Below are 20,627 nucleotides of genomic sequence, written 5' to 3' on the forward strand. Positions count from 1 at the left end.
TCCAGTTATTTCTCCCAAATAGACTGATTAATTTAGCTTATAGTTTAGGTTTATTGCTATATGTTTTAAAAGACCTTGAAGTAGTTTTCACTACGTTATGTGACTTAATGCAGCATTTCAAAATTCGAAAAAAAAAAGTAATATGTTAGAATATATTCGATTTTCAAATTTAAACAGATTAGTTCGGTTTTTCTCGACTTTTCTTCTTTAGAACATTCGATGAAAATCGAACGATATAATCAGAACACGTCGTGAAAATCGAACAATATTACAATATTCGATTTTCAAATTTGACCTTTCTTTAGAAATAATTAGTTTGTTGATGAAATTACTCTTTTTCTTTTGTGACTATAACGTAATAATCTTAATCTTCGCTATCGTTACTTTTGCCCGAGCAACGCCGGGCCTATCTGCTAGTTAATCAATACAAGACATTTTTACATAAATCTACGTCTGCTGATCCAGAGAACGTTATTTTACAAGTTCTCTGTCGTCGTCTCCAGTCTAATTTTAATTTTCATCTTCGACGTATTTTTCCTCGTAGAGTTGACAATTTTGAATGTAATATCCGAAAAATCTTTTGTATTTAGTCTGTTGCTGCACAAGACTCGTTGATGGATAAGATAAAAATGCAGCGCCATAACTAGCCTTTTATGTACCCGGTGCGAGCATCTGTAACTACGCCCCAGAACTATGACCCAAAACTTGGTCCAGGTCATTTCTGCGCCCCCTTCCCCAGGGTCTACGCCCTGTGCCTGGGCAACGCCCTAGTTACGGCACTGCAAAGATGCATTAAAAAATCTGGATAGTTCTCATTATTGTTACAGAATGAAGCGAAGCCCGACTGGTGCTACCATTGCACTAGTCCCTTCGGTAGTAATAGAAAGAGGAAGTCGATACCGTTTCACAAATTCGTCAAATGCCGAAAAAAATCTTCTTCTACCGTCCCCCTTAATGGTAGTATTTTTTTAAAAATTCTTCTTTACTTGAGTAATCTCGAAGTACTATACAAATGAATACCATTAACTGAGGAGTATCAAGCTGTGATGAAAACGTGGAAACTCAAGACATTAACAATGGCAGATAAGATTTCAAATGTCATAACTGTTGTTCTGGAAGCTTATAAATCTTTAATAGAAATTATTTTATTTTTATTTTTGAAGATCGAACAATGAAAATTTCTCTGTTGCAAGAAATTTCCCATCAGCTAATAAGTGGCACGCTTAAGCAAACCACGGAGACTGAGTTTATTGATCTCGAAAATTTGTTTGACAGAAAGTCTTTAAGATTTGCCCAATTCTGAATTTTTAGGAAAATCATCATCATATTTTCCATGCATTGCACGAATAATTACTTCTTCGGAAATGCTACTAGCTAAACAACATTTTCCCAAAGAAATTATTGGCCGCCCATTCCCGACGAATGTGGATTTTGATTTATTTGAAATAATCACTCTTTATCTTGGAATTAAAAAGAAATATTTTATATTTTTATTAAAATCGAATTTTCATTTAATCGGTATAGAATTGAAGACGAAAATTAAAAAACGATTAAATTCTTAATATTTTTTTATTATTTCTTTTTAAAGTAATTTTGTCGGCAGAGGGCACTGGCTGACGTTTGTTTACTTTTGGAATGGAAGAGAAGAAAAATGGCGACGATCTACGTATCTGTACGAATCGACCAAACGAAACAAATCGCCGAACGGCATAAACTATCGGGAGTTAATTTAGAAGGACAAGTGGAAACGGTAAAGAAGGAAATCAGCCAGAAATTAAACCTCCCGTTAGACGATTTAGGTAAGTAAACGGCGCCGGGTCAATAACACCGAATGCTGCTTACTAAATATAAACGACCTTTACTTTACTTTCTTTCAGAGTTGGTTTGTCTGGGAAAGTGTCTGAAACCCGAAGACACGTTAGAATCTTACGGTATCAAACACGGAATGACCATCCACGTTCTGCCCAAACAACACTCGGAACCGGCACCCAAGTCTTCAGGTCTAGTTAAAAAAATACACTCACCCTTATATTAAATTACGTAATAATAAGGTTTGACGTTTGACGGGGAGTCGAATATCTGTTTCTATATTTTTCTCCAATTTTATACCCTTAAAGATAGGGGTCTACAATTCTGGGGGGTGAAAAATCTTTCTTTTGGAGTTTACGTCTTACCCTTTCAAAACGATACGTGTCGACCGGGACACTTTTGCCTTCGAAGCAGTTTCGGTTAGTCCATTCTCGTGACGGTACCGTTTCGGTTTCCTCTTTTTTTTTCGGTTGCTCGAGTCCTTAAAATGTGATTTTGCCTTGCCGATCGAATATTTGGTCCGGAGACCCGCGTAAATTTGTATGAATGTTTGCCATTCGGTTGTTATTTGCATCGACATTTTGCTAGTCCGTCGACGGTTGCCCAGTTTCCATTAGAATGGTCGGATAACTCGAGTCGCTTTGGTCGAGTTGACAAAATTGAAAGAGGTATGGGCGTACTAATGGTTTTTTAGTGGGGCAAATCCCGATCGAGTTACAAAATGCTTCTCCAGTCGATCTCGTAGAGTCTTTAGCGCCCGTAAAAATCTATAGTCGGCCATCTCTGCCGTTTATTATAGGGGTTGTAATTTTCAAAAATTGTAGGCCCATAAATTCTCGCCGACGTCTGTCTGTCTGCCATTCCTTAATCTAGAGAATGGAGTTAGATAGATGAAAGTTGAGACAGAATACGAAAAGCTTAGGGGCAGGAGGCTCCAATTAGTTACGTACGGATGTCCGACGGGAACCGGAAGTTATGTTATTTCGTTAGACGGTTGGCGTGGGCCTGTCATTAACAGAAATAGTATGACTTGCAGAGGTAAGATGCTATCGAAATAGAGAGTATTGTCGCGAAAAATTAAAATTAAGTGTGAAGACAAAAGATTTTTTATAAGTGTTGTAACGTAATTAAATCATTTACTGGTAGATCAAGTAGTTTATATTATTAATATTTTGTTTATTGTTTATACTCTGATTTTGTTTCTACTTTCTATTCTGTTGGTCCATAGAGTTGAATTTAATATATAAAAGTTAAGTGTCTTTCATACTAAATGAATGAGAAAAAATGTTAAAATTTCTTCCACTTAAAATTCGGTAAACAAAGAGTTCTAAAAATATTGACAGTAGTGGTGTAAATTATGTAACTTGTACATTCTAGGAATTAACTATTTCTGTTTTAAAGATGGGTTTAAAACAATGATAAGGATAGAGAATTTTAAGTTTTTAATTATAAGAGCAATAGTAGTTAAAATAAATTAATAATAGAATTCAAAATGTATAATTAACTATATATTGTTAATTTTTAATCTTACTATTGGCTGACAATATGAAACTTTCATTTTTATGGATATAATAAGGCAGAAGATTATATTATAGCTGCAAAATATGTTAACAATATCGGCTTCCTCGAATACTTGAAGATTTTCTGTTAAAAATTTTAGCTTTTAATGAAAACAAAGGGCAACTGGCATTGAAAGAAGTAATATATATATAACCTCTGAAAGCCAATAATTAACATTAATAGACTATAACAAAATTCATCCAGAAATTATTTAAAATAAAAACTGATACGTGACAGAATAAAAATTAAAATAATAATTAAGAAATTCTGTTGTTATATGTTCTTTTTTAAAATAAAAATTTATATACAATATGTATTTGAAATGTTCTTGGATGGGTCAAAACATGGATATAAAAAAATATGTTTAATATTTTTCAAAAGAATTACTCGAGCTGTAGTATACTTTTTCTGATTATTCCGACGATCGAGGGGACACGTAGAAAAACCGGCTTCTTTTAGGGATTATGTTGCATGAGTTGCATTGATTCAAAGCAATTTTCTATTGAACTGCTCCTCTTCCTTAAGCATCTTACTCTTATTACTTTTTGTAAGCAGAAGCTATTTAGTTTTATTACTAAACAGCTTCTGCTTATAAAAAGTTAACATTGGAAAAAGTAATGGTTTTATTGTCTGTTATTTACATTCAAAATGGTACTTAATATTGTTAGTCATAAATTAAAGTGTATTGCATATCTATGAATCTGTATAAGTTATAGACTTACTATATATGTGTTTACTTTAAATTTGAATGTGAACATTTTTGGGGATGTTGACTTAGTTTGGTGGTTGGTATAATCGGGGGAGAATTTAAGGACTTGGCAACAGTAATCTCATTTCTTTTGTGTATAAAGCAATTATACTGCTAGGCATAAAGTTTACTGTATAAGTAGCATCATTAGGTTCTAAAATTTAAAACTTTTAGATCCTCTAGATTTAAAATAAATATTATGTAACAATTAAAATAATTATGGCACAAGAATAATTACATAATAAACATTTAAAACATTTATTATGTAATTATTTTACACGTACAGTATCTTAGCTATTTACTCAATATAGACACACTATAGTATTAATTTTGTTGTACTAAATTTTGATTTGTAAATTGAATTTTAACTTGTTCAAAATTGTAAAATATTTTATAAAATTTTTCTTCTATATAGGACTGAGTCAAGAAGAAATTCAGCAATTAGTTATTGCGTTGAGAACAGCATTGATGAATCCAGCATTTCGAACAATGGTAAAAAGCTTTGTTTCTTTAAAAGCTTAGTTTCATTCAGATATTTATAACAAAATATATTAAACATTTCATTTTTTTATTGTCAAAAAACCAATTTGATCTTCTACATTTCATTTTCTTTTTATTTAAAACAATATTTATTGAACAATTTTTTATTTGAGAGTTGATTGATCAACATAACAACCATTTAGACTGATACATTTTTTCAAAATTTTAACCATTTTTGCATTCTATATACAAAAGACCCTTTTTTTCCCCCTCATTCCATTTCTATAAAGCAGACATCTACTGAAAAGTCGACTTCTCAGCATCACCTTTAATTTTGGGAAATCTGATGATGTAAGGAGGGGATAGAATAATCTAATTTCAGGTTTTTAAGCATCGACTATTTCCTTACTACAGTATGTTCTCGTGTAATTATAGTGCAAGAAAAAGATGATTCTTTTGATTCTTTCTGATCTTACTCTGTGAATATATTTCTTGAGTGCTTGTAAAATTTTAATGATTTACTAAAATTGTTTTGTTTTTGCTTTGCTAGATCACTATTTTGTATGAAATACAATGATTATAACACAATGAACTAAGACTTTATATATATAGACTAGACCAGGGCTGTGGAGTCGGTAGATTTTTACACGACTCCGACTTTGTCTTACAATTTGACTCCGACTCCAACCAAGGGCGAACTTGTTAACAAAGTAGGACCGAAAATTCTGACACCATCTTGTGACCTCAGAATATTAGCATCAATAAATATAGTTCTAATAAAGATAGAACGTAGAAACTTTTTTATTCCAAAGCTAAAATATGCCTCTAAGTAATGTCGATATGATAATTTTTACTTTTCTGTTGTTATATGTAACAGAGGAAAAGTGTAACAATCGTTCAAAAAATGATCCCATCCCAAATTTTCGCATTTTTGGACTCAGGGCACCTCAAAATGTCGAGATTTGCAAAAAATTCGGTTTTTTCTTTTTTCTGTATGTACGAATGTTAGACTGTATGGGTGGCACAATTTTGAATCGGAGTTGGATGATTTAACACAGGAGTTATTAAGCTTGAAAATGGTTGAACTAAATCGGTTGGTACACATTCTAACATCCATGCATACAGAAAAAACCCCGAATGCTTTTGCACTTCTCTACGTTTCAAGGCTTCCTGAGTCCAAAAGCGTAAAAATCTGAGAAAATCATTTTTTGACTGATTGTCATTCTTTTCCTTTGTTATAGGCCTTACTGTATAACAGCCGGGAAAGTAGTAATGACAACAATTCTGATTATTTTTAAAAAATACAAAATAAAACGATTTTCAAAAATTAATTAAACATTAAAATTTGACACATCTACTGAATATATAAGTTTACATTTATTGACTTGTTTGATGATGGCATTGGTATTTGGTAAGCGTGTATAAATAAAAATAGTAGATACATTCTTATACAAACAAATTAGTTTAATAAAAATGTTGTGCAGTACATAATATACGAGTATATTGGGTAATATATAAGTATACAGATACATTAAACTAAGTCAAGAATGAGAAATGTAACATTTAGACTGGTAAAAAACAGGTTGCTTATTTTGCCATGTTGATTAATTTATTATTTTTCATCTCTGTTATAAACTGAATTACTCCTTACAAAAAAAATCATTTCTATTAATTCAGCATTCACTGAAGTTCTTAAATCATATTTAATAATTTTAAGAGCGGAAAATAAACGCTCTACCGAAACTTGGCTGGTGACAATGCTGTGACAATCAATGTTGTATTTTGGATAATGTCTGGATAGTGCAGTATTGCTGTTTTAACATCTAAACTTGAAGAGTGGTCAATGTGATTTATTTTTTCCAGCGCATAATAAATATCATCTTCAAATTTTGTAAGATTTCCTTTTCTGTCTGTTCTCATATTAGAACTCAAGCTTAATTTTGAAGGTAGAGACGAGTTTTATAAAAAAAATATAAAAAAAAACCAGCAGATGAGCCAGATGTTGCTCATGCAAAAAGTAACAATAACGAAGATTAAGATATTTAGATTATAGCCGATTTTACCCGTTTTCACTCGGTGCAAGAATTAGGTCCTCTCTCTTCCTAGACTAATTAGAGAATTTTTAGATGGGTGTAAAAGTATGTTCGATTTTTCACATAAATGCAAAATACTGCATCTAAAATAGTATGGTAAAAACGGAGTTTTTCGGGGTAATTCTTAACCAGCTCCCTCTTTCCCCCGCGAGAGGAATTTCGAAAAATTCCTTCTTAGTGTACATTCTTATGATGTATCCTAACTGTGTACCAAATTTCAACTCTTAACCCTTTGAACTCTGAGCTTATCATTATTATTACAGTATTATTATTATTATTATTATTATTAACCCATCTCGATTATATTATAAGATTGTGAATGCTAATAACGAGTAAAATATTCATTAAGTCTGACCACACTGGAGATATGACACATGACCCCTTCTATGTCTCTACCCTGTCGACCTTTAATAAAGAACCAAAATTTAATAGCATTAATGCCCTTTATACACACACTGCTGTGCCAAATTTTGTTTCTTAAACTTTACTCATTCTGAGATATTGTTTAATAGTTCAGAGCAGAATAAAGAAATTAAACAAATTAGACACCAACATACGCGCGTAGACGCACAAATTTTTTCCTTTATTTGATATTTTTTGGGTTCGAGAGATCTCCAAACGTATAGATTTGCAAAAATACTCGGAGAGTCAAATGTGACACGATTGAAATACTTTTTCGTGTTTTATATACATAACAAGTTGGAAAAGGAGTCGGAGTTGGGGGGATTTTTGACGACTCCAGCTAAAATACCAAAACTCCACTACTCCGACTCCACAGCCCTGGACTAGACACTAAAGGATACTAAATGATAGTGTCACAAGTTTCTATTCTGTACTACACAATAGAGACATATTTGGAAAAGGTGCATGAGTCATCATCCTGGGGTCCTGTAAATATAGGGGGCCCTCAATAAAGTTAACTTTGTTATGTTGAAAAAGGAAATGAATTTTTCTATGTAAAAAATTGGGGCTGTAGAATCAGAATTGGAGCCAAAAGCAAATTCATTACTAGAGGAATCAAGCAGTAAAAATGGACTGACTGACTCATGTTTTTTATTTTGTTCTTTATATTAAGCTCCTAATAGGAGCATTAATCTTCTGTCTTGCATTATAGGAGCCTCCTGTAATGTAAGATTTTGTTTGATTTGTGAAAAGACTTATACAAGATTGAATACTTTACTGCAACCACATATGAAAAACATTTTGTGTGTCAGTATATGGTTGAAGAGACAGTAGAGGTAATGAAAAACTCTCTGGAAAAAAAATAAGTTCTTTCAGTTTCAATAGGTATACCTGATGATTTACTTTTAAAATGCTTAAAAAGTTGACTGGTGATTTATTTGGTAGTGATGAAATGACATTCTGTGTTAATATAATCATTGTATATTTAAAATTATTATTTAAAGGCAGGAGTTGGAGTCGGACCTTCTAAAATTCTGAGTCAGAGCTGGAGTCGAGGTCTTGATCTACTGATTTCACAGCCCTAGTAAAAATTATAATGATAAAAATTGGGGTCATGCAAAGATACTTGAACCCGAGTGCAAAAAGTTGGAGTTTGTTTACTTATTTCGGATAAGAAAATGTTAAAACTTTAGACTGGACCATGCCAGATTTTTTTTTTGTATTATTACATGCAAGTTTCTAAATTTCTTTGACAGTCAATGGCATAATTGTTTTGGGTTGGTCAACAAGTTCATGCAGTTTTTAACACGTAAATAGAAAATAGTTTCTTTTTGTGAAAGTAAATATCTTTATTCAATAATGCAATTTTTTGCACTATGTAATGAAGATTATTGTCAATTAAACACTTCACTTGATTAATGTGAATCTCTGGTGACCCACCAGAACGCAATCCATCTAGGAGTTGAAAAATCCTTGGAACAAAATTTTGTAAACCATTTCTGGCACACTTGTTATTTGATGGCATTTTCTTCATACACCTTGCACAATTTTTTACATGTTTGCATTGTGTTTTTCCTTTTTTTATATAGAATAGCATTATATGCTGAAAATGCCCATCTTTAAAATTATGCCAGAATTATAAAAAAACCCAATCTTCAGACTTTTTGGTTACAATATATAATTAAATGTTAGTATCAAATATTTCATATCTTTTTATTAATGTCGTTTATTATATAATTATTATATTTAATTTATAAAATTAAAAGTGTTAGTGTTGAAATATATTTTAAAGTTTATCCTTTTGCAAAAAACTTATTCATTTCTTAAATAATTTTTCAGCACAACTGACACGACTGTTGTTGTCATAAATAAATAAAGCATTTTTGGACATCATAAAGTTCTTTAATTAGTGTTTTGTACTAAAAATAGGTATTCGTGCTATCAACTTTAATTTTATTTCTATTAATAAGCATATTACATCAAAGTATAATTGTTTATGCTCTCCTACAATAATAACACCTGCTTAAATTAAGGTGTTCTTTTAATCTAAAAATGTTTACATTGATTTATTAGTTTAATGTTGAGAGACAAATTATACGGTAGACCTGTTTCATTATTTGGATGATTTAATTTGAATTTCCAAATAATTAAACAGTGGTTCCCAAACTGTGTGCCGTGGTCGGATTTGCCATTATTTTAATTATTAGTAATACAATAATGGTGTTTGTGTAGTTTATTTTTTTGTATGCTTGTCTAAACTGTCTACCTTGGAATTCATTCAATATAATAGATAAATTTAATAAAATATATCACTTATTTTGTTTCAGATCCAACAACTTAGTAAACCCGAAGTAATGGAAAACATTATTGCAGCTACGCCAGGATTAGCTGATGATCCGATTGCTATAGGTAAATATTATTTAAATAAATGTAATTAATTTTTAAATACTTCTATAAGAAATGTTGAAAAGATAATGGTTGTACATAGGTACTTTTAATAAATGCAGCAGCCTTCCCTCCTTTTATTTTTTTTTTTTTTTTGCACAAAATTTGCCAAAGAAAGTTGCACCAATCACGCAAAATTTTCTTCATTTAAATAAGCTATTTTGTTTAAATGAAATGATGCTGTCTAGGTGGGAAAATATGAATTAAAGCTTCTAGAAATTTCTGACTATGGTCTCCAGGCTTCATTTCCTTCTAAGAAATAAGTGTTGAATTATTCGTGTTTTTCATGCATGTTCTCTCCCTTATTAGCCCAGATAATTGGGAGTATACTGTACTTATATTTTGGTATAACTCATTTCATGTAGCATTTTAAAAACATCAAAGATGTATCTCAAATCAAAGATGTATGTAGATCTCAAATCAAGCAATTTCCTTTATCATAATGAAATGAAATGATATGCTTATTGCAATAATCATTTGCAAGTAACATAAACAAATTTTTTTCAAGAAAATAAGTCAGTCCTACAATATGGACAAAGAAGTTTTGAATTTAGAACACAAACAATATGTAAAGACAATGTATTTTTTTAATTAAGTAAATCCATTCAAACACTCAAAGCATATTCATTAAGAGCATAACTTCCAAAATAAACAATGTAATTAACAATTTACAGTAAGATATGTTATTCTCAGATACATTTTGGGAAATTGTAACATACTGCGCAACACAAAAAGGCAGGGTTACACAATTTAGGATTCTAATCAGGCCTGAACTTAATGGGAAAGCAAAATACAATGATCCAAATAATACTTTACTTATTACCAACTTCTTGCCACTATCATTGTTGCCTATACATACAATACTGTTTAATCTAATAAATATTTTTGTGGATTTTTGCTTATATATTTCAAATATTAAAAAGAAACAAGTCAGGATCAATTATATACAAAATAAATAAATTGATCAATGAAAGAAATTTTTTTTACAAGTAATTAAATTTCCACCAAATTAATAAACAAAAAATACATTTCTTATGAGCTAACAATACAAAGAATGCCAAACAATTCACTTTAATGAAGGTTACTGTCAGGAGCTACACCACACCGTTGAATGGGTGTGTCATCTTTTATCTGCTTACAGGTGTAACTCCGCACTACCCTATTTACATATACGCACGTCACAGGATCAGTCAATTATGTAAATTAGTATATTTTGGTCTTTATTTTTGAATTTAACATATTTTGGGGTTTTATGGGGAGTTTCTATCCTTAAAAAAAAGACCCCAAAATGAAAATAACAATCAGACTTCGACTCCAGTCGATTTTACATGGACACAAAGATATGATATTGTTGTAACCATAATTATGTTTAATATGCAAATAGAGTTACTTACATTGGTATATAGATGTTTGTGAACAAGTGACAAATTTAAGATTGTGGTAAGAAATGTGTGTGATGACAATGCAGTCAGTGAATCATTGCTGCCTTTTTTTATGCAAAAGGTTTCCTAAAAAGCACTGAAGGTGAAACAGCAAACTGCTTATAACATTGTTAGATGTTTTGTGAAAGAAGGATGCATTGTGAAGAATACACCTGAAGATTGATACAGACATGTGTGCTTGACTTCACCATATCTTGGAGAGTACTTTTTTTTGTCTGATTTAATGCAAGTAAATGCGTGCTCACTCCAACAATAACCAGCTAAACTCCATGCTGAACCCAGAACCATAGAAAGATGCTTAAATGGAATGTTGTATACTGTGAAGGAATGCACACAAATTCCAGTTGATACAAATAGAATGGATATTATTGAATCCAGATTGAGATTTGCAAATTAGTTTGTTCAAGAAACAGTTAAAACTGCACACTATCTATATAGATTAAGCTGGATAATTTGTAATTTAATTTGTACATATTATGAAGATATGGAAGATCAGAAGGAAAAAGGTGCCAAAGAATCATATCAGTGCAATGAGGTTCTAATTATTGCCACAATGTTGAATTTGGCAGGGTTTGTTTCTTAAGAAGTGTTCATAAGTTGAACATTAACTGTGGTCATGGAGGATTTCTTTGTAAGGCTGAATTCACCCTGCCAACGATGGTAACAAAAACTATTTTTATTGCTCGTTTTTGTAAAACATTCATGCTAGTTGTTGTTGTTGCATTTTTCTCTTAGTCATTCATTGTTCAAAAGTTAGCCAAGATTCAACATTTGTCATTGTCACAACGATATTGGTCAATCAATGTGAAATTCCCATTATTCTTTTTGAACAAGATGGAGGAGCAGCTAATCTCATGAGTTGCAGAAAACTAATGAACAATGTGAATGCTTTGGCAATGAATAAATACAATGAAAGACACACCATCATTATCATTTAGGATCTGTGGTTGCTGTCTTTGGCAGTGTGAGCACAGTCTAAGCTTTTTCAGCTATTATGGGTGAAGAGGGAGCATTCTTAATTTTAGAGAAAGCCCATATTAATGTTAACAATCCCTTGCCTAACCACAATATCAAATTTTTTTCTTCCATATTTATCTTTCCTCAATCTAATTAAAAATGCTTTTTCAGTCCTTAAAGCTTCCACAGTGTCAATTATCAGAATTGTCAGAGACTGTTATTGTTAGTGGATCAGCATAGAAATTGTCATTATTAAAATCTTAACAGAAAACTGATGTATTACCTCCAGTAAATGCCAACACTGGTACAATTGGATTCTAAGTTATTTGCCAAAATATATTGGACAAGAACATATCTTACTGTAAATTGTTAGTCGCATTGTTTATTTTGGAAGCATTATGCTCTTAATGAATAGGCTTTGACTGTTTGGACAGATTTACTTAATTAATTAAAACATACATTGTCCTCATATATTGCTTGCATTCTAAATTCAAAATTTCTTTATCCATATCATAGGGCTGACTAATTTCCTTCAATAAAGTATGTTTGTATTTCTTGCAAAGATTATCGCAATATTACTTTGTATCATTAAAGTAGGAATCGTTTGATTTTAAATCTGCCTATGTCTTCCAATGCTACACACAGTCAATGTTCCCTCTAATTTTTTTTGTAGATGAGCGGAACATATACTTCTTTGAGCAAAAAAAATTTTTGCTGAGCAGATTCTGAGCAAAATTTTTTCTGAGCATATATATATAATATCTTATTTTTTCCTATAAAAATTAAAATAATTAATTATAAAGTAGAGATTAAATTCATTTTAAAACATACTTCCTTACAAAGTATTATCTTTTGTCAATGATTTAATGTATAGCAATAATCATGTTGCAGACAGAGTTTAAAAATAAGTAAACAACAATCAATTAATAAATCAATTAATACAATTCAAATCAGTGTGCCTGCTCACCTGCGCGGCACATAAGTTTTATGCGACAACAATTTGAGCAGTGTGCAGCCGCGCAGTTTAAAGGGAACATTGCACACAGTGCTGGCTCTACAAATTTTGAGAGCGCGTGAAACTTTTATGTTGCTGCCTTTTTTTGAAAATTCAGTGACAATTTATAAGAATATATATTTATAATGAATTAAAAATTAACTTAATAAAATTAAAATTTAGTACAAAAAAAACCAGGAAATAATTATATTTAAAATGTAACTTTTTGAGCTTTCACTGTTGCAAGTTTCAATTGCAAATCTTGAATGTTTAAATTATTAACAACGGCACTTTCAATCAAAATCATCACCAAGTTGTTAAGTCTTTCTTGACTCATCATTGATTTAAAATAGTTTTTAATTATTTTAAGCTTCAGAATGCTTCATTCTGCAGCAGCAACTGTAATGGGCAATGTTAACGTGAATCTTAATGTGATACATAGAGGTTAGTACAGGCCGCACTTGGAGGTATAGCCCCAGAACCGGAAGTGAAAGAAGAAGTAAGGTGTTTTTAAGAAGCGAGAGTGAAGGAGAAATATAGCTAGATAGGATAGTGGGAAGGGATCAGGGGATTTGTGAGCACCAGCAACTCAATTAATAAACAAAACTGATTACATACATAATTACCAAGGTATGCATACAGAACAAGTAGTACAATCTTAATGTGATAGATATAAATTTCATTCAAATTGTTTTTGTAAATAAAATTCAAACATTTCTCTGGATCTATATCTTCGTTGAGCCAGGATGCAAGAGATTTCGGTTCTATCTTTAATTCTTCTTCAGAAATGTCTCGTTTATTTCCATCTGTTAATTTTTTTCTCTAAAGCTTCATCTGCCATTCACCACTAAATTCGAAGTGTGATTGAGGCATGCAATGTACATTGCTCATGGTATTTTTTTCAAAATGTGAGCGTGAATGCAATTTCAAATACCTTTCATGTTGGTATCATTGTCATAACTTTGACCCCTAATGTTCTCTACTGATAAAGTGTATTTTTCCATTGAATTAATGATGGCATGGGTCAATTCAATTCCTGTTAAACCTTCAATTAAATGAAATCTAAGAAAACTTTCATTGATTTGAGTATTATTATTGGGATCCACTTCAACATATTGAATCATAACTGACATTTGTTCCTGATGGCTTGTGCCTGTTGTCCAAATGCATAATAATTAGAATCCTGCACTTTTTTAAAAATTTTACTTTTGATGTTTTGTCTGATCAGTTCCAAAATTTCATTTTAAATGGTTTTTCCTAAATAGTGAACATAATTCGGTTTTTCCTTAGCTCTCATTAAATGTTTTGCCATAACTGGATCAAATTCAAGTAAGAATTCCAAAATTTTTAAAAAATTTTCATTATTTTTTTCGTAAACTCTATCTGATGAACCTCTAAATGGTATATTTTGTTGTGCCATCATCATTGTCAATGCAATCAATCTTAAAACCTTTTCCGAACATTCCATTTCCTTTTGCAAACTTTTATTCATCAAAGTGTCCATTGATATCCCTTTTTGCAATTGATTTTTCAGTTCCTTTCAATTCCTAAAACTATCAAAATGTTCAATACTTTGCTCATGTCTTTTTAAAATTTGAGAAATGTGTCACCAATTGTTCTTACCATTTCGAGCCATCATGATTGTAATTGAACCAAATATTTTACAGCAATAACAAAAGGCTTTATCAGCCTTTTTTGAATAAACCAACCACAATCTTTGAATGCATTCATCATTTTCCATGATTCAGTGAAAATAGTGATTAGAAAAACACAAATTTTCAGAGTTTTTAGGATATTGATTCAAATTATTATTGAAACTGACAGGTCCCTTTATGACAGTTTGTTGAATAAAACTTTGGTCATAAGTTTCTGGCCAATCAACGATATCACCAGAACAATTTTCTGTGCAACTAATTCAGTTGCTGGTTTAACTGTCGGATTAATTTCAACAAGAGAGATTGAATCATTCAATTGGTCAACACTTTCAGATGCTAGTGCAATAAAATCAATCATTTCAATTGAAAATTCAGATTCCAATTCATTGTTTTTAACATCTGTTTGATTTTCGTTGGTCGTTTCTTGACAGTTAGCTTTAAATAAATAATTTTCTAACAACGTTTGATTTTTCTTTATTTGCTCCTCTTTTCACTGTTGTTTTTGTTTGTATTCCCATTCAAAAAGTTTCATTATTTCCATTTTTAGCTAAGAAAATATATAAAATTATTTGTTAATGTTACCTTAGGTGCCTAGTTGGTGGCTTGCCTCTGATTCCAGCAAGGAAACAGTGGGACACATTCTAACCTAGCCTATCCTAATAATTTGGTTGCTAATAATTATGGTAATTTATTAGGATAGGTTAGGTTAGAATAAGCGTCCCACTGTTTCCTTGCTGGAATCAGAGGCAAGCTGCCATCTTGGCACCTAAGGTAACATTAACCAAATTATTTTATGTTATTTTTGATCTTTTAATATTATTTAAAAGGAAATTCAGTAGTTACAGAATGAATTAATGATTAAAATGTTCCATAATTAATGCTTCATGTGCAGTGTTCATGTGGGATTCCTAAACAATAAAAAATTTCGATTATTTCCTTTTTGCTAGTTGTTGGGTGTCATCAAACAACCCGAGTGTATTGGATAAGCGCGTACAGATTTTGTGTCTATACTTAATAATCTACACTCGACAACTTTCATCCAAGTTTTAAGATATAAAAGGCCGATAAACTTCTATCTAGATGTCCTTTTAGATTTATTTGAATTTAAATTTTTTTTTAATTTTTAATTTCTAAAAAATACAATACAAGAAATATGTATTTATCAGACTAGAATGGAGGAAAAATTGGGCAAATTTTGTCGTCTTTTAAAATTTTTGTGCCTTAGCGCTTGCATGACGGTTACACATTGTACCCGCCTAGAGTCGGCTCGGCTACACACGACCTAGGTTACAGTTTTTGTGTAATTTGAGAACATACTGTATAGAGAGTAAACTAATTAGCATTGATATTTTAAGTAGTACTTTTAATTTTCTTTTACAATTTAAATTGATTTGACCAAAAGTAGATTTTACACAAAACTATTTTTATTTTTTTATTTCATAGTTTTCCAGTTTATGTATTTTAAGTAAAATATTTTTGTTACAAACTAAAGTTTCTAAACATGTATCTGAATCATTTATATCTGGAAATATGTTACAATATCCTATTGTCCCTTATAAAAATATTTAATATTGCAACATCATTCTATAATAGGTTAAAAAAACTTAATTATGAAACTCTTACTTTTATTTTAGTATCTAAAACTAAATCAAAATTAAAGTATGTCAGTACAGCAGTCTTTAAAAATTTTAATATATTAATATATTTAAAAAAAATCTAAATTATTTATATTTTAACACACTTTAAATTGTTGAAATCTTTTTATATCTTTAGTTTATAAATCTCATTATTTATAATGCTTCTTATAATTAAAATATCATTTTTTTAATTATAAATTTTTTTTTAATTTAGCAATGCTTCAAGATCCAGATCTTTTGCTACTTTTAGTTGATCCTGTTCATATTCAGAGGTATCAGAATTACAGTAGAATCTCATTTTAATGGATCGCTCGGGCTGCCGAAAATCATCCATTGTCTGAGAATCTCTTATATTGCAAAAAACGGATTTCCCAGATACCCAGGAAAATATTTGTTGTTCAAAAAAATTTCTGTTTTTTAATCCCTTACATATAAGAAATGCCAATACTTGAAATTATTCAATTTTTTGAGATCTCTGTTCTTTAGTCTATAGCAGTGATTCCCAAACCTTTTTGATTCACCGCCCCCTTTGTTCCGTAAAGTTATATCAAACACCCCCTAACCCATTTTCTCTTATGTGAGAAAGGATTGGAAATATTCTTAGGAAAACTTTTCTATGAATCTCACACTTTGTGCCTTTACCGTGCATTGTTCTCAACATCTGGAAACCGTTAAACACAATGTTTCCTCTTATCCATTTAACAGAAGAAAGGGAACGGCTGTCAGTGACCCCAACTTTTGCCTTTGGTCACCATTCAGTACCCTGCCTCCAGCACCCCCTAGATTTACTCACCGCCCACAAGGGGACGTTATTGCCCACTTTGAGAAACGCTGGTCTATAGAAACATGTATGTTACAAGATCGCATAGCTCCTTGGCACTTCACTCAACTTTGCAATTTGTCAAAAAGTTCATCTGTCTTGGTTTGTTTTGATGCCACTTTTTTGCTCATTAAATACAACAATCATTTGATATTAATGTCATACACTAACTGTTCTTTTATGCTAAAACTCGAAAGGTCTTTACAACTTGGAAAGACTTGGCAGCTTTGCTAAATTTTGGCACTACACTTGGATTGGCGTCAGAATGTTTGCTAGATGGCTCCTCCTTAATCATATCAGCCCGCTCGACTATCTTTGTACAGTTCTTCGATTGTACTGTACGTAACAAGTGCATCCTAAAAATTTCCAGAAACACCCAAATATTAACTAAACGTAGAAAAAATGCAAAGTTTACAATGGATGGGCTAGAAAAAAATCCATTATTCCGAGTTACAGATTTGCTAAAAGGAGGTAAAATTACATCGATTTGGCAGGGTCTGGAAAAAATTTCATTGCTTTTGCAATGTGTTAAAATGAGATACTACTGTAATTTGTATTTTATATAAATTTCAATAATAAAATTTTATATAAGAATATTTAGCAATTATCAGAACATTATAGTGATTTTCTCAGATAAGTTAATAAATTATAATCACATATTTAATATTTTGAAATTAGGTTTTTTTCTTGAAAAGTTTAAATTTAAGTTAAGATAATTTTTTTGTGTTTTTAAAACATTTGATGTGAAGAATTAAGAAATTTTGCATGAGAAATTCAGAATTTGTGTTCAAAAAATTGTAGTGATGGATACACTTTAAAAAATAATTAACACATATTATAAGACAAATATATATGCAATACAAGTAAAGTGAAAAATGGATCAGTTATGACACAGGTTTTATTACAAATACACAGATTCTTGTTATTGCAACTCTCACTTCTGTTACTAGTTGGAGCCTGATTTTTTAACATCTCTTTTAGTTTAAGTTTGTGGAGGTAAAAAATAAGATTAAAATAAGAGAAAATGAAAAGATTGAGGAAGCATTATCGTGTTCAACCACACAACACCAGAATGTAAATAAAACTTACAACTCACGAACCAATTACCTGGTGTGAATAACGGTAATTGGTTCGTGGATTGTAAGTTTCATTATTATGTTCTTTTTAGTTGGATATTTATTAACTGTAAATGACTGATAGTAACCAAATGGGAAAGAGGCATTAATGAAAGTCATTAAAAATATTACAAAAAATGTCTTCCGAGGCAGTTACGGGCACCAAAGGAAATGTATAACTGTGGAAGAGCTTATTTTGAAAGTGGGATTACAAAAGAGTAAAAATGTTCTGTGTGTTGTTTAAAAACCTATGCCAAAAGTTTAATTCATTTTTGACTCTACCTTGTATATAAATTACAGTTTGGGTGATTAATATTTATCTTGCATCACACTAGAAAACCTCTCTTAAAAATAAACTCATGTAATTTTTTTTTAATCAAAAATCCTCAACATTATTCGATTAATGTTTTTGATTGGTTATGTTAATAAAAGTTTTGTCAACCATAATTTAATGAACATATTTTAAAGGTCATAAATGTGTTGGGTTGAAGTAAAATTTAAGGCCTACTCTCATATGAAAATCCTATTCTAGCATAGTTAACAATTATTTTACTAACCATTTTAGCTTTTCAATTATTTTTTAGATTAAGTTAAGATCAAAAATACTTTATAATAATTTATTTTTCTCTGCAGAGTTGTTGAACTACACCCTTCATTAGCTGAAGCTGCTACTCATATTGCAGCTGCGTTTCACGAAGAAGCATCTTCGTCACAAGGAGCTACAAATGCAGCCCCCATGATCTCTTATTCTCTCGATGCTTTGAGCGATGAAGACGAAATGGAGAGTGATCAGGATCAAGTATGTTTAAAGTTTAATTTATTTTTAATAATGCTTTCACAATTAAATGCAATTTAGTTTAAAAGTAGTAAAATGATTCAAAACATAAATTATTTAGTTTTGATTCTTCAGAGTAAAGAAATTTTATTTGAGAGATTCAAGTTATGAAAGATTTGTGATTAAATGTTCATATGATCTTCAAATATATGGTATTAAATATGTGTTTAACTGTTTTTCTTCATTTATCTGAACTAATTATTTGATTCATTACCTTATATATATAAAAAGATTTGCTCGTTTCTTACTATAATGATCAGATACATTTAACATGAAAACATACAGTTTAATGATACATTTTCACATTAATATGTTTGATTGTCTTTTATTTTTTTAATTTAGTGATTAGCTAATATTTTTACATGTATAATTTACTTCAAATATTTGATAGCATTGATTGAAACATTGCTTAAACAGTCAAATTTATATTTATAATTCATTTAACTATGTTCAAGAATATACTCGTAATTAATTTTCATATTTTAAATTTTTTCTTTTTTACTTCAGAATTTGGATATATGTTACATATTTAAATTTCTATCAGTGACAAATATTGATAGTAAAGTATACCAACTGTTAATGCAATTCTTCGTGAATATTTTGCAAATTTTATATCACGGTTTCACGTAATTCTCGGATCCAAAGAATAGCCAAGCATTCTCTTTTTATATTTATCGCAATCTAACTTTATATTTTCAGGCTATGGGTAGCCAAATGCTATCTCCGGGTCCCATTACTCCGGCACAGTTAGCCTCCGCACTAGCGGCAGTTGCCGCCACCCCGGGCAGCCCCAGGACGACGGATAATTCTCAACAGGACGGACAGTCTTCCTCTTCCCATCTCCAAGCGCCTCCTTCTCCTCAGTTACACGCACCTCCTCCCACACCGAGAGGCATGATCACTTCCGAAATGTTCAACCAAGCCATGCAGCATGCTTTGGGGGTGGTTACTCAAGGACAAAGCAGTCTCCAGGTATATAGTATTACATATAAATTACAGAGAGGCAATACAAGTAATTAAAGTTAAACAATTTTTACAGTCTCAGTTGCAGCAATTGAGAGACATGGGGATTTCCGACGACTCGATCAGTCTCAGAGCCCTAGAAGCCACCGGCGGAGACGTTCACGCGGCTCTGGAACTCATATTCGGAGATCTCGGAGAAAGAAACGTTCCGGAAGAAATGTAAATCGGCGACCTCTAGTAAAAGGTCATAGCCGAAGTATAAACTTACATCAGTAGCCAAATAATCTCATAGAATGCAAAGTAACAAATTATTTATAGTTATTACTTTAAAATTATCCTGATTTAAACATTGTATAAACGTTTTTTTTTAAAGTGTATGTACAATATAACTGTAAAAGTCAGAGAAAATTAATTAGATGGTTAAAACTAAAAATTTTTGTGAAAATTGCTCAACTTTAACCATTTACAAATTTATATGATGATAGGAATGACATTATAAATTCTTACAAGTTAGATAACTTTTATAAATTTTGTTTATATCATCTGTGATATGTAAAAAATATGTAGAAATGAAGCTTTTGTTAATAAAAATGAAATTATTGGATAAATTGAATAACATTCTCTTGGAAATTATATCAAAGTGCCAAATTAGCATGGGCACACAAGACCAGC

General features: G+C 31.0%; 2 protein-coding genes across 2 annotated transcripts in view; one reads left to right on the top strand and one right to left on the bottom strand.

Moving 5' to 3' along the window:
• LOC136971653 (papilin-like) overlaps positions 1-20,627 on the bottom strand; it is a 136,364-nt gene that overhangs the window by 102,159 nt on the left and 13,578 nt on the right. The window lies entirely within an intron of this gene.
• On the top strand, positions 1,589-20,571 carry LOC136971528 (ubiquitin-like protein 7). Its single transcript, XM_067265989.1, has 8 exons — positions 1,589-1,799; positions 1,878-2,000; positions 4,533-4,609; positions 9,420-9,501; positions 16,437-16,494; positions 18,791-18,956; positions 19,692-19,964; positions 20,032-20,571. Exons 1-8 carry the CDS (start codon positions 1,652-1,654, stop codon positions 20,176-20,178), a joined length of 1,074 nt encoding a protein of 357 aa, XP_067122090.1. The 5' UTR covers positions 1,589-1,651; the 3' UTR covers positions 20,179-20,571.

The sequence above is a fragment of the Centruroides vittatus genome, unplaced genomic scaffold (genome assembly GCF_030686945.1).
Source record: "Centruroides vittatus isolate TY-2023 unplaced genomic scaffold, ASM3068694v2 contig_1051, whole genome shotgun sequence".
In the NCBI taxonomy this organism is placed as follows: domain Eukaryota; kingdom Metazoa; phylum Arthropoda; class Arachnida; order Scorpiones; family Buthidae; genus Centruroides; species Centruroides vittatus.

Bases quoted from the DNA above. Each gene is read 5' to 3' on its own strand.
- LOC136971528 (XM_067265989.1), top strand. From the start codon at position 1,652: ATGGCGACGATCTACGTATCTGTACGAATCGACCAAACGAAACAAATC. The intron at 2,001-4,532 runs GTCTAGTTAAAA...TCTTCTATATAG, and splicing joins ACCGGCACCCAAGTCTTCAG to GACTGAGTCAAGAAGAAATT. The intron at 19,965-20,031 runs GTATATAGTATT...CAATTTTTACAG, and splicing joins AAGGACAAAGCAGTCTCCAG to TCTCAGTTGCAGCAATTGAG.